Here is a 15,311-nt window from a genome sequence, read left to right as displayed (position 1 = left end):
CTCCCATCGTTTTCCGGTGGTGCTTCCTGCATGTATCACGTTAAAACCATATTAACAAAACCCTCCACGCCTCGTCTTCACCCTTCATCTCAACCTCGGCAAGGAAAACAGAAAAAGGGGACCATTGTGTTTTAAATCATTTACAGGGGGTCCTTGACTCGCGACCACGGCTGAGCCCAAAATTTCTGTTGCTAAGCGAGACAGTGGTTGTTAAGCCCCCGTTTTGCAACCTATCTCTCTGCAGTTGCTAAGTGAATCACCTAATCAGCTCTTAAATTAGCAACACGGTTAATTAAATGTAAATCTGGCTTCCCCATTAACTTCGCTTGTCGGGACGTTTTCCAGAAGGGATCACATGACCCCAGGACAAGGCAACTGTCAAAAGTACCAGCCAGTTGCCAAGCCTCTGAATTTTGATCATGTGACCATGGTAGGTGTGGGGAAACGGTCATAAGTCAGATTTTTCAATGCTGTTGGAACTTGGAAAGGTTACTAAATGAATTGATGTAAGTCGCGGGCTACCTGTGTTTTCCCTTTAAAGGAAGCGATGGGTTTCTAAAGCAATATTTGGTTTACAGTTGGGAACACTCTTAGCAGGTATTTATTTATTTATTTATTTATTAGACTTATATACCGCTTCATAGGGCTTTCAGCCCTCTCTAAGCGGTTTACAATTTTTTTTTAGCAAATTGAGTCAGCAACTTGCCCCCACAGTCTGGGTCCTCATTTCACCCACCTCGGAAGGATGGAAGGCTGAGTCGACCTTGAGCCGGTGAGATTTGAACCGCTGAACTGCAGATCATAGTCAGCTAAAGTGGCCTGCAGTACTGCACCCTAACCACTGCGCCACCTCGGCTCTTGTAACACAAATGTCTCCATTTTGGTTCCGTTGAATTGATTGAATTGATCTGAGAGCAATTAAATAACTTCGATAAATTCCATGCTCACAAGTCTAATTGATTTTATTTATCAGCGTTCACAAGACATATATTCCCACTGGTACCTTATTAAGTCACTGGTAGCATCTCCTATTAGTATCGTGTGTGCGTGTGTGAAACTTAAGCTGAGTAGCAATAGAACTGAGACTTATATACCGCTTCACAGTGCTTTTTCAGCCCTCTCTAAGCGGTTTACAGAATCAGCCTCTTGCCCCCAACAATCTGGGTCCTCATTTGACCCACCTTGGAAGGATGGAAGGCTGAGTAAACCTTAAGGCTGGTCAGCATCGAACTCCTGACTGTGGGCAGAGTCAGCCTGCAATACTACATTCTAACCACAGAAGGAAGAAAGGAAAGAGGAAAGAAGAGTATTAGCGCTTAGACTTATATATCGCTTTACAGTGCTTTGCATCCCTCTCTAAGCGGTTTACAAAGTCAGCCTCTTGCCCTCAACAATCTGGGTCCTCCTTTGACCCACCTCGGAAGGACGGAAGGCTGAGTCAACCTTGAGCTGGTCAGCATCGAACTCCTGACTGTGGGCAGAGTCAGCCTGCAATACTGCATTCTAACCATGGAAGGAAGGAAGGAAGGAAGGAAGGAAGGAAGGAAGGAAGGAAGGAAGGAAGGAAGGAAGGAAAAATGAGTAATAGCACTTAGACTTATATACCGCTTCACAGTGCTTTGCATCCCTCTCTAAGCAGTTTACAGAATCAGCCTTACGGCCTCCAACAATCTGGGTCCTCGTTTTACCCACCTCAGAAGGACAGAAGATGGAGTCAACCTTGAGCCAGTCAGGATTGAACTCCTGGTATTGGGGAGAGTTAGGTTGCAATACTGAATTCTAACCACTGTGCCACCACATATAGATGATAGGTAGATAGCAATGACAACAACGCTTAGACTTATATATCACTTCACAGTGCTTTGCAGCCCTCTCTAAGCGGTTTACAAAGTCAGCCTCTTGCCCCCCAACAATCTGGGTCCTCGTTTGACCCACCTGGGAAGGATGAAAAGGAGGCTGAGTCAAGCTTGAGCTGGTCAGGATCGAACTGCTGGCAGTGGGCAGAGTCAGCCTGCAATACTCCATTCTAACCACTGCACCACCATGCGCCACCTATTGGCATGACTTTTTATTGCAGTAATAATATCCACCTTCTTATGACACAAATCTCATTGCAGAATCACTTCGACACTATCCGTTACCATGTCTTTTGCGGGTTTTTTTTTTTTAATGTTTCTTCAGCTGATTCCATTTTCCTTTCACTTTGCTTGTGGCTGTTGATGTTACAAAGAGGCACTGTTATTTCATCCTTATCGGGAATATTTTAATCTCTGGAGATTTGTAGCATTAATGACCAGTGAATAGCAATAGCAATAGCAGTTAGACTTATATACCGCTTCATAGGGCTTTCAGCCCTCTCTAAGCGGTTTACAGAGTCAGCATATTGCCCCGAACAATCTGGGTCCTCATTTCACCCACCTCGGAAGGATGGAAGGCTGAGTCAACCTTGAGCCGGTGAGATTAGAACCGCTGAACTGCAGATAACAGTCAGCTGAAGTGGCCTGCAGTACTGCACCCTAACCACTGCGCCACCTCGGCTCTTTCTGAATAAGGTTGAGCATTCCCTTGTATTTTACAGAGCTACCAGTGGTGTAGTTGGCAAGAGTGAGTCGGAAATTGGGAAGTCGTTCTTTTTAGAATTCCCATTTCACGTTGATTTGGGGTCCTTCACGCATTCTCCCCGACTTAAAATTTGTCACCGTGGCTTTGTGTTGACTTACAACTTACACATTAGCTTGCAGTGTCTTTCAATCCTGTCGGTAGTGTAATGGATGAGAATTGTGCAAGGAATGACGGTTATCAATCTTCCGTGTGCATGATCATCACATGCTCCTTTCTCCGTTAAAAACTAATTTTGAGTTCTTCCGGTTTAAATTTGGGGGGTTTAACTGAAAGGAATCTAGCAGCATTTCTCCCGGTCCATGCTAAACTATAGAGCGGGTCAAGATTGATCTTCTTTCTAACCTTCCACGGGAATCTTAAGCGGTAGCTTTTTATCTTTTAGATGTTGAGGTTCAAAAGATGAAGAAGGCAGTGGAATCGCTACTGGCAGCAAATGAAGAAAAGGTGGGCACGAAAGTATTTTCTGGTTTTGATCTTGGTAACTCAAAAGTAGAGGTGGGTTCATGTTCTGACCCCCCTTCGTCCCACACCACTCCGATCCAAAGACACTTTACGGAATTTATTAATAGACAGACAGGTCCTTGGCAGCAAACCGGCACAGATAAGCCATGGCAGCAATCCAGCCTGCCAAGCTCACAATACTGTTCTCCAACATTAGTTATAATGCATTGACTTCTGCAAAAGGGGCGTGTGCACAAGCAGTCCTTTTATAGTCTGGAGAGGAGCCTAATGACCACCAGCTGAGTGCAATTACCTCCTGTAATTGCGTAATTGTTCCTTACGCCTATTAGCTCTCCGGTGCCGGGCATCTAGGAACAACTCCCTTGGCTCCTCCCCACTGCTGACATCCGGATCGCACTCCCTTGTCTCCTCCCCACTGGTCCAAGGCTCAGGCGCCACCTGGTGGCCAACCAGCCTCTCTGTGCCCTGCTCGGAGTCGGAACCCTGTCCAGGGTCCTCCACATCCTCCAAAGCCGACTCATAGGGCCCCTCGCTGTCGGAGTCTGGTGGCAGCTCCAACGGCTCCTGCTGGGCCACAACAGGTTCCTACCGGTTTGGCCCAGTTTGGCCGAACTGGTAGTGGTATGGCGGCCTGGGTCTCCAGAACTGGCAGCGACCCAGGCCTGCCATGCCCCCCCCCCGAACCAGTTTCCCTGTCTCCACCATTGCCATCCCGTTTTGGAGTTCTGTGCATGCGCAGAACAATTTTAATTGGACCCCCCCCTGCTCAAAAGGTATTGAATTGGTGGTGCTAAGGTCCAGGACTAATCATAAATGCTAGAATTTATGAATTCTGCTGGGATTGTTAAGATCAATAAAGCAGAATATTGGTAGCTTCAGAGTTGTAATGTTGTTTTCTTGCAGACGTTTCGTGACCCAACTAGGTAACATCAGCAGAGCTAGAAGGGAGAGGAGGAGGATGGGAGGGAGAAAGTAAAGGAGGAGGCAGATGGGAGGGAGGAGGAAGAAGAGGAGGAGGAAGAGAAGAAGGAGAGATGGAGAAGAAGGAGAAGGAGAAAGAGAAGAAGAAGGAGATGGAGGAAAAAGAAGGAGAAGGAGAAGGATTGAAGGGAGGAGGAGGAAGAGAAGAAGGAGAGATGGAGAAGAAGGAGAAGGAGAAAGAGAAGAAGAAGGAGATGGAGGAAAAAGAAGGAGAAGGAGAGGGATTGAAGGGAGGAGGAGGAAGAGAAGAAGGAGAGATGAAGAAGAAGGAGAAGGAGAAAGAGAAGAAGAAGGAGATGGAGGAAAAAGAAGGAGAAGGAGAAGGATTGAAGGGAGGAGGAGGAAGAGAAGAAGGAGAGATGGAGAAGAAGGAGAAGGAGAAAGAGAAGAAGAAGGAGATGGAGGAAAAAGAAGGAGAAGGAGAGGGATGGAAGGGAGGAGGAGGAGGAGGAGGAAGAGGAGGGTCCTTGGTGCTTTCTAAGCTTCGTTATTTTCTTGTATACATTACGCAAACTAGTTAATATCAACAGTGGGTAATGAAATGTCTGCAAGAAAGAGCACCAAGGATCTCACAGTCATTCTCTTCCTCCTCCTCCTCCTCCTCCTCCTCCTCCTCCTCCTCCTCCTCCTCCCCCCCCCCTGGAAACCCTCCTCCCTTCTAGCACTGATGATGCTACCCAGTTTGGGTAATGAAACGTACGTAAGACCAAGCTCACAGAGCATCAAGGACCCCTCATTCTTAAGGTCCTGGAGTTTTTCGTGCTTTAGATTGAGACATTTTGCTTTACACTCAATCCTGGGAGACTACATGGATGCCTTCAGGATCTCCTCCTTTGGGCAAGGGGGCTGGACTAGAAGACCTCCAAGGACCCTTTGAACTCTGTTATTCCACGCCTTAAGTGATTCAAACGGAGGGCTTTCTTTGTTTTAGGATCGGAAGATTGAGGAGCTTCGCCAGTCCCTCAATCGCTACAAGAAGGTGCAGGATATGGTCATTTTGGCTCAAGGGAAGAAAGGTATAGAATGACCATTCCATTCCATATTTTCTATTCTATTCCCCTCCATTCCACCTCATTTCATTCCATTCCATTCCTTATTTTCTATTCCACTCCACTCCGTTCCATATTTTCCATTCAGAGGTTGGTTGCTCCTGGTTCGGCCCAGATCGGGCGAACTGGTAGTGGTGGCGGCAGGAGGCTCTGCCTACCCGTCCGGACACTTCTGCGCATGCACAAACCGGTAGTAAAAAAATGGGAATCCATCACTGTTTCCATTCCATTCCATATTTTCTATTCCATTCCATATTTTCTATTCCGTTTCACTCCCCTCCCCTCCATTCCATTCCATATTTTCTATTCTATTCCACTCCACTCCATTCCATATTTTCCATTCCATTGCACTCCTCTCCCCTCCATTCCATTCCATATTTTCTAATCTATTCCACTCCCCTCCCCTTCATTCCACTCCATTCCATATTTTCCACTCCATTCCATATTTTCTATTCCATTCCATATTTTCTATTCTATTCCACTCCCCTCCCCTTCATTCCACTCCACTCCATTCCATGTTTTCCATTCCATTGCACTCCCCTCCTCTCCATTCCATTCCATATTTTCTAATCTATTCCACTCCCCTCCCCTTCATTCTACTCCACTCCATTCCATATTTTCTATTCCATTTTATATTTTCTATTCCGTTTCACTCCCCTCCCCTCCATTCCATTCCATATTTTCTATTCTATTCCACTCCATTCCATATTTTCCATTCCATTGCACTCCTTTCCCCTCTATTCCATTCCATATTTTCTAATCTATTCCACTCCCCTCCCCTTCATTCCACTCCATTCCATATTTTCTATTCCATTGCACTCCCCTCCCCTCCATTCCATTCCATATTTTCTATTCTATTCCACTCGCCTCCCCTTCATTCCACTCCATTCCATATTTTCTATTCCATTGCATTCCCCGTCCCTCCATTCCATTCCATATTTTCTAATCTATTCCACTCCCCTCCCCTTCATTCCACTCCACTCCAGTCCATATTTTCCATTCCATTCCATGTTTTTTATTCCATTCCACTCCGCTCCACCCTACTTGCAGAATGACCAACCATGATCCCCAAGAAGATACTTGATCTATAAACTTCCGATTTTCTACTCTCAGGCAAGGATGATGATAGCGAGGAATCTGAGAGCCCAGTATCCGTTTCCTCCATTTTGTTGGAACCACAGAATCTAAGTGAAGCTGAGAAAAGTCCCTCTTCTACCCCGCTGTTGCGTTCTCCGAACCACGAAGACTTGAGCACAACAGATCCCGAAGAGGTATTTCAATTTATTCCCCCATTAGCTTTCCTCCTGAGACCTCCTGGGAAACTGAATTCAATTTCAGATTTTCAGATTTAGAACGTTTTTTTAAAAAAATCTGTACTATGGACCTTAAATTATAGAAGGAGAACACTTGAAAGTTTCAGGTTATGGGGCTGGTGTTACGCTTCAATATTCGGCGAATAAATAGGTATCTGTTCTGACACACTCCTCTGTCCAGTAATGAATGCCGAGACAAGCTTAAATGAGAATGTCCTTTAATAACAAGTTCAGACTCTCGGTGGCTGAAAGCCAAGTAAACAAACAGATAAGGACCTTGGCAGCAAGGCCGACAAACTTTGGCAGCAATTCAGACAAACTCTGGCAGCAATCCAGCCTGCCAAGTTTGTTTCTCTGTAGTCAAAGTGTTGTCATCTGCAAGAAGGGCGTGGCACAAGCAGTCTCTTTTATAGTCTGGAGAGGAGCCTATTGACCATCAGCTGAGCGTAATTACCTCCTGTAATTACATAGTTGTTCTTGACGCGGAGTAGCCCTTCGACGGCGTGCATCCCGGAACAACTCACAGTTGGTTTCTGGATCACTCTCCCTTGTCTCCTCCTCACTTATCCAGGCCCAGGCGCCACCTGGTGGCCAACCAGTCTCTCTGCGCCCTGCTCGGAGTCAGAACCCTGTCCAGGGTCCTCCACATCCTCCAGAGCCGACTCATAGGGCCCCTCGCTGTCGGAGTCTGGTGGCAGCTCCAACGGCTCCTGCTGGGCCACAACAGGTATCTGTTGTCGCTTAATGCAAAATAAGATTTTTGTTGTTGTTGTTGTTGTTGTAGAATTCCACCCAGCTCCACACCAGCGTCTTGCAAGTTTCCATCCCTTCTTTTTCACCGTCGTTCAGACGTTCAGAAGAACAAACTGAAAGAGGAAACGTCTCACCCAAGATGGAAATTGAAAGTGAAAGCAGGTAAGGACAATTTATAATGCCTTGGTAAGGCCACACTTGGAATACGGCATTCAGTTTTGGTCGCCACAATGTAAGAAAGATGTGGAGACTCTAGAAAGAGTGCAGAGAAGAGTAAGAAAGATGACTAGGGCAGTGGTCCCCAACCCCCGGTCCGTGGACCGGTGCCGGGCCGTGGAGTACCTGGCACCGGGCCGCGCAGCGGCCGGGGGCCATGATCGCTGCAGCGGCCGGGGGCCATGATCGCTGCAGCGCAAAGGCTCCTGGGCCGTGCCCCCACCCCTGCGCGCGCTCAGCGGGCCACGGTAAAATTATCAAAGGCTGACTGGTCCGCGGCGATAAAAAGGTTGGGGACCACTGGACTAGGGGACTGGAGGCTAAAACATATGAGGAACGGTTGCAGGAACTGGGTATGTCTAGTTTAATGAAAAGAAGGACTAAGGGAGATATGATTGCAGTCTTCCAATATCTCAGGGGCTGCCACAAAGAAGAGGGAGTCAAACTATTCTCCAAGGCACCTGAGGGCAGGACAAGAAGCAATGGGTGAAAACTAATCGAGGAGAGAAGCAACTTAGAACTAAGGAGAAATTTCCTGACAGTGAGAACAATTAATCAGTAGAACAACTTGCCTCCAGAAATTGTGAATGCTCCAACACTGGACGTTTTAAGAAGATGTTGGACAGCCATTTGTCTGAAGTGGTGCAGGGTTTCCTGCCTAGGAAGAGGGTTGGACTAGAAAACCTCCAAGGTCCCTTCCAATTTGGCCAATAAAGAATTCTATTCTATTCTCTTTCCTGTCTAGAACAAATAATTATTTCATGAGAAATAATACTTTTATTAGTAATAATACTATTTACTAGATGAGGTGGTATTAATTAAATTTCTCTTTATTTTCTTTGCAGTGAGAAACACCAGCCGATGATTTGCCTAGAAACCCAGCTAAGTGATACAAAAATGTAAGTATCCTATCGAAATCTAAACCTTGACACATCCAAGCCCCCAAACCGTTAAACTCTTTTACAGAAATCCCTTTGTGTCATTGATTGGGCTGTCAGTCTGCCAGGAGGGTGGAGTCAAAAGACTGGCTGCCATTTTGACTTTTTTGCCCCTTCCTGGGGTCTACGGCTGATTCCATGCTCTTAAATTTTCCTTCTACTCTTTTAGTTATTCTATCTTAGTTTCCCTTTTCTGTTGCAGCATGAAGCATCTCCAAGCAAGCTGTATAGCTCCAGGGATATATCGAATTTTGTAATATATATTCCCAAACGAATATTTCTGTGCTAGTTTTTCTGCAAGGCAAAAAAGAGAGATTGATTTCCGGCTCGCCTAAATTAACCATTAGCTTCGATTAACCAAGTTGTTAAATACTTTTTGCTGCATATTTTTGTAACTGTTTCTAACCCAATAATTACCATATTTTTCGGACTATAAGATGCAGCAGAATATAAGAGGCACCAAGATTTCGAATATTGTTTGGCCTACACGCCACAGGTGGGTTTGCTGCTGGTTCAGCCCAGATTGGGCGAACCAGTAGTAGCGGTGGCAGGAGGCTCCACCCACCCATCCATACGCTTCTGCCCATGCGCAGAAAGCATCACATGCAAGCTCATACGGGAGCATGCCCGAACCAGTGCTAAAAAAATTAGCAACTCAACTCTGCTCCACGCATCTGGTTTTTATTCTCCCCAGCTCCCAGGAACACTTTGTAAGCCTCCCAAGCCATCTGCGTGCCCCGTTTTTTTTGTGAAAAACAGGTGAAAAATGGGCCCGTTTTTGGCCTCCCAAACCCCCCCAGGGGTGCCGTTTTTGCTCTCCCCAACCCCCAGGAGCACTCTGCATGCCTCCCAAACCTTCTGCATGCTGCGTTTTTGCTGAAAAAGGATACTCTGGGTGGGATTTCAGGAGGCCAAAAATGGTCGTATTCAGTGTATAAGACGCACCAATATTTCCATCCTCTTTTTGGGGGGGGGGAGTGCATCTGATACTCTGAAAAGTACGGCATTTTGTCACAAATACCTGAGACAGTATTCTTCCCACAAGTTTAATCAAAGAGAAATGGCAGGCTAAGAAGGGGATATCCTACCAAATATTGACGTCTTCTTGACACTCATTGGTTACTAATAGTATAGTAGAAATGGCAGGCTAAGAAGGGGATATCCTACCAAATATTGAAGTCTTCTTGACACTCATTGGTTACTAATAGTATAGTAGAAATGGCAGGCTAAGAAGGGGATATCCTACCAAATATTGAAGTCTTCTTGACACTCATTGGTTACTAATAGTATAGTAGAAATGGCAGGCTAAGAAGGAGATATCCTACCAAATATTGAAGTCTTCTTGACACTCATTGGTTACTAATAGTATAGTAGAAATGGCAGGCTAAGAAGGGGATATCCTACCAAATATTGAAGTCTTCTTGACACTCATTGGTTACTAATAGTATAGTAGAAATGGCAGGCTAAGAAGGGGATATCCTACCAAATATTGACGTCTTCTTGACACTCATTGGTTACTAATAGTATAGGTAGACATTTTGTGCCCTAATCCAAGACTAGGATTTAATCTTCTGATTTCTAGCCCTGATATCTTAATCTCCACACCAAGCCATCTCTCGAATTATTTAGGGAAAAGATTAAACATTAACCTTGGCAAAGGGTTTCATTATTTTAAAGTCTCTTTTTGCACAGCTACCATTCCAGGAGAATAATTTCTCTTCGCTATGATGGAAGCATGGCTTTTCAAGCAACCAGCCCTTTGTCTGTGTGGCAAATCGGTTTGGAAATTAAATCTGAAAACTAAAACTAAATGAAAACAAAGAGAGAGCATGCTGATTTCGTGCATGACTGGAGCATTGAAGAGATTTATTCGTTGCATATTGTCCTTTAAATCCCCCCAAAAAGGGCATGAAGTTTAATCTTTTGTACATCTGGCTTTGGAAACTTGGTTGGAAAGATGGCAGGAGAATGAATTTTCAGAGCTGATGTGCGTTGGCAATGTTTTCTGTTCTGGCATCTTGAGGATAATGGATTCATTACAATTCTTCCTACTCTTTAACACATTCATGGCCTTTTCAAATTTTTACTCCCCTAACCTCAAATTAATTTTAGAGGAAAATTGAATCTTCGGAAACTATTAAATTGGAATTTATCAGGGGATTCCTTTCCCCGTTTAATTAGACTCATTGGGTTTCTTGTTTGAGCTAAACTAAGATAATATATATATATATATTGCATTTGTGCTGATAAATAAATAAATAAATAAATAAATAAATGGAGACTAGTATAGATCTATTTCAAGCTATTTAGCTCTCATCAGCTAGCCATACCCTTACTGGGATTTGAACCTGTGCTGTATTACATATTAAGCAGTTGTGTTAACCACTAAGCCACAAGGTTCTCCTCCTTATCAGCTGAGCCAGGGAAGTAGGTATGTATTTAGTATAGTATAGTATATATTGCTATATTATAAACTATATTTATAATATAGCAATATATATTGTATTGTACTGCTCTATACTATACTATACTATATTATACATTACATTACATTATGATATAGTTGTTAAGACACTAAGCTTGTTGATCAGAAAGGTCAGCAGTTCGGCAGTTTGAATCCCTATGGCTGCGTAACGGAGTGAACCCCCATTACTGATTGAATGTATGAGACCCAAATTTCAATTTTTGATTGCTTATTTTTCTTATAATTTGTTCCCAAAGTTCAGCTCTTCAAAAATCTAGCAGTCTTGGAAACTTGAAGAAAGACTCCTCAGAGGTGAGTAATCCTACTTTATTTTTCTTTTTAAAATCTTCTTATTAATGATTGATCTGCTATTATTAACTCATACTGTTCTTTTCAGTCCTTAATCTGTATTTCATGGCTTTTGGATTGCCTGTGAATATTAATTACTTAAAAATAATTCATGTGCTGAATGCTTCATTTGTATGATAGCGAACCAGAGCGAGATTAAATCTTTCCAATCATACAGATTCTAGCTAGATTTATTTTTGGGGAAAAATATAGCGTTTACAATTTTATTAGTAAAAGGTTTTCATTGTCTTTTTTTACACAAATGTCTAAAGGCTCTAAACATAATAAAACAGATTATTTTATAAGATACAATCAGGATGTTTTATTCAGTGGTTGGTTATAGATTACTTGAACCGAACACATTTTAGTTACAATTAAATGAAGACTGATTCAAGGAAATAGCAATTTATGGGGCATATTTAATATTCCACATTCTTCTCCACAGGATAAGATGGAAGAGGTAATGGGATTAATGTTTTTCCTATCTATCCTATCCCTTTGTTTTTGAACAATATCCTATTTTCTGATTACAGACCAACTGGCAAATTTTGCAAATTTTACAAAATTCAGAGAAATGTCAAAATTGAACGAGAGTTGTATTTGGGATGAAAATACAATCGAAGCACTCTGTTTTTAAATAACGATAATGATGATACTACTACTACTACTACTACTACTACTACTACTACTACTACTACTACATATTCAGATGAACCCACTAACTATAGCAGCAATGACTAAACCTTTTGTCGTTGTGTGCCAAAAGCCATAACCCAAACCCTGCACCAACCTGGAAGCTAAAACGGGGTGCAGAGCACTGCATGAGCCCCCCCAAAATGCAATGTGAGTTCCCCTTTGCATGCGCCCTGCTCCCACGCATGCACACGCTCATCCCGTACATGTGCCCCACGTCCCGCGCATGAACGGCAGAGACCCAAAGACCACCTTGCTGGCAGGACACGCGTGTGCATGCTGGGCTTTGGCGACAGCTGGGGAGGGCTCTGCGTGTCACCCGTGGGAAGCGTGTCACAGATTGGCCACCACAGAACTATAATATCAAACTTCTGGGTAAATCTAACCCACTCTTGTTTTTGTTGTTTTTTTATTATTATTATTAAAAAGTTTTTTCAAAATTAAACACACATTAAAACATTGGACACAGTGTAACCGTCCTGGCAATATCTTTGCCATACATACTAGAATATAAAGTTAAATATTATAACCACCATGCTTATTTACAATTGGTCTATTCGGGATTTACAAATATAAAGATATCGTATTTCCGTCCGTGTGGCTTCGTTCTTGTCTTAATACATTTTCACTGTTATGATTTCATACATCGTTCTAATCGCCATTCTATAAATCTTAGTCATGGCTTATTTTGCTAACCCATTGTTTTGCAAGGCAGCTTAAAATCTAATGTGCAAAGTTCCCTTATGAATGAATGAATGAATGAATGAATGAATGAATGAATGAATGAATGAATGCACACCTACCATTCCAGGAGAATAATTTCTCTTTGCTATGAATGAATGAATGAATGAATGAATGAATGAATGAATGAATGAAAAAATATATATATACATATATATATATATACATACATACATACATACATACATACATACATACATACATATATATATATATATATATATATAAAGTTCTCAAGAACTTTAAAGACATCTCTCTATCTCTCTCTCGTTATCTATATCTATATCTATATCATCTCTCTATCTATCTCTCTCTCTCTCTCTCTATCTTTCTAATCTATCTATATCTATATCTATTTCTCTCTCTCTCTCTCTCTCTCTATATATATATATATACACACATACATACACATACACACACATATATATATAATCTATCTTACTTCTATCTATCTATTTCTATCTATCTATCTATTCTATCTATCTATCTATCTATTTCTCTCTATATCTATCTATCTATCTATCTAATCTATCTAATCTATATATCTATTTCTCTCTCTCTCTCTATCTTTACTTTACTTTTTTTTTTTTTTTTACTTTTATTAAACATTTATAGGCCGCCCTTTTCCCTGAGGGGACTCAGGGCGGCTTACAATAATAGGGGAGGGGAGTGCAGGACAAAACACAAAAAGAAAATGTGAGTAAAAATAATTAGCGGTAAAACACAACATTCACTCAACATTCGGGAGGGGTGAGAGTAAAGTCCTATCCCCAGGCCTGACGGGATAGCCAGATCTTGAGGGCTGTGCGGAAGGCCTGGACGGTGGTGAGGGTGCGGATCTCCACGGGGAGATTGTTCCATAGCGTCGGAGCTGCAACTGAGAAGGCTCTCCTCCGCGTAGTCGCCAGTCGGCACTGACTGGCGGATGGAATTCGGAGGAGGCCTACTCTATGCGATCTGATGGGACGAAGGGAGGTAATTGGCAGAAGGCGGTCTCTCAAATAGCCAGATCCACTACCATGGAGCGCTTTATGAATGGTAAGTAGGACCTTGAAGTGCACCCGGAGATCAACAGGTAGCCAGCGCAGCTCACGGAGGAACGGTGTTATGTGGGCGAACCGTGGTGCGCCCACAATCACTCGCGCGGCTGCATTCTGGACTAGCTGAAGTCGCCGGATGCTCTTCAAGGGCAGCCCCATGTAGAGCACATTGCAGTATTCCAGCCTAGAGATCACAAGGGCTCGAGTGACTGTTGTGAGGGCCTCCCGGTTCAGGTAGGGCCGCAACTGGCGCACCAGGCGAACCTGGGCAAATGCCCCCCTGGTCACAGCTGACAAGTGATGGTCAAAACTCAGCTGTGGGTCCAGGAGGACTCCCAAGTTGTGGACCCTGTCTGAGGGGTATAAATTTTGACCCCCCAGCCTGAGTGATGGAACGTTGGCCAAATTGTTGGGAGGAAAACACAACAGCCACTCGGTCTTGTCCGGGTTGAGTACCAGTTTGTTAGCTCTCATCCAGTCTTTAACAGCCTCAAGACCCTGGTTCATCACGTCCACCGCTTCATTGAGTTGGCACGGGGCGGACAGATACAACTGTGTATCGTCCGCGTATTGATGGTATTTTATCCCGTGCCTCCGAATGATCTCGCCCAGCGGTTTCATGTATATGTTAAATAGTAGGGGGGATAAGACTGAACCCTGCGGCACCCCATAAGTTAGGGGCCTCGGGGACGATCTCTGCCCCCCCACCAACACCGACTGCGACCTGTCCGAGAGGTAGGAGGAGAACCACTGCAGAACAGTGCCGCCCACCCCCACCTCCCGCAGTCGTCGCAGAAGGATACCATGGTCGACGGTATCGAAAGCCGCTGAGAGGTCAAGGAGAACCAGGATGGACGCGTGGCCTCCATCTCTGGCTCTCCAGAGATCATCGGTCAATGCGACCAAAGCGGTTTCTGTGCTGTAACCGGGCCTGAAGCCGGACTGGAAGGGGTCAAGATAGTTAACTTCCTCCAAGGTACGCTGAAGCTGGAAGGCCACCACCTTCTCAACAACCTTCCCCACGAAGGGGAGGTTGGAGACTGGGCGGTAGTTATTAAGAACGGCTGGATCCAAGGACGGTTTCTTCAGGAGGGGTCTCACCACCGCCGCCTTGAGCGCGGTGGGGAAGTGCCCCTCCCGAAGAGAGGCGGTAACAACCGCCTGGATCCAGCCTCGTGTCACCTCACTGCTGTTGGCAACCAGCCAGGAGGGACACGGGTCCAGTATACAGGTGGAGGCACTCACAGCTCGCATAGCCTTGTCCACATCCCCAGAGGCAACATCTATCTATCTATCTATCTTTCATCTATCTATCTATCTATCTATCTATCTATCTATCTATCTAATCTAATCTAATCTATCTAATCTATATATCTATTTCTATCTATCTATCTATCTATCTATCTATCTATCTATCTATCTATCTATCTATCTAATATGTCTTTAAAGTTCTTGAGAACTTCAAAATTAGATACCTCTTGTGTAATACAGGCAGCCCCTTGACTTGCAACCACAATTGAGCACGAAATTTCCATTGTGAAGCGAGTTTTGTGCCATCTTACAACCTTGCTTGCCACGGTTCTTAAGCGAATCACTGCCTTTGATGAGTTAGTGACCCGGTTGTTAAGTGAATCTGGTTTTCCCATTGGGGTTTGCTTGTCAGAAGGTGGCAAAGGGGGAAATCATGTGAC

The 15,311-nt window shown here is 44.0% G+C and overlaps 1 protein-coding gene across 7 annotated transcripts in view; it reads left to right on the top strand.

The window, feature by feature from the left end:
• Positions 1 to 15,311, top strand: part of PPFIBP1 (PPFIA binding protein 1) — a 103,012-nt gene that overhangs the window by 65,517 nt on the left and 22,184 nt on the right. For all 7 annotated transcript variants that reach the window (XM_032221337.1, XM_032221331.1, XM_032221335.1 and 4 more), the window contains 6 exons: positions 3,005 to 3,066; positions 4,997 to 5,081; positions 6,228 to 6,385; positions 7,212 to 7,342; positions 8,242 to 8,295; positions 11,056 to 11,110. In XM_032221337.1, coding sequence (XP_032077228.1) covers positions 3,005 to 3,066; positions 4,997 to 5,081; positions 6,228 to 6,385; positions 7,212 to 7,342; positions 8,242 to 8,295; positions 11,056 to 11,110 — 545 coding nt within the window. The remainder of the gene's footprint in view (positions 1 to 3,004; positions 3,067 to 4,996; positions 5,082 to 6,227; positions 6,386 to 7,211; positions 7,343 to 8,241; positions 8,296 to 11,055; positions 11,111 to 15,311) is intronic.

Source organism: Thamnophis elegans, chromosome 7 (assembly GCF_009769535.1).
Source record: "Thamnophis elegans isolate rThaEle1 chromosome 7, rThaEle1.pri, whole genome shotgun sequence".
NCBI classification, from domain to species: Eukaryota; Metazoa; Chordata; class Lepidosauria; order Squamata; family Colubridae; genus Thamnophis; species Thamnophis elegans.
This window is presented reverse-complemented; position numbering and strand designations above follow the sequence as displayed.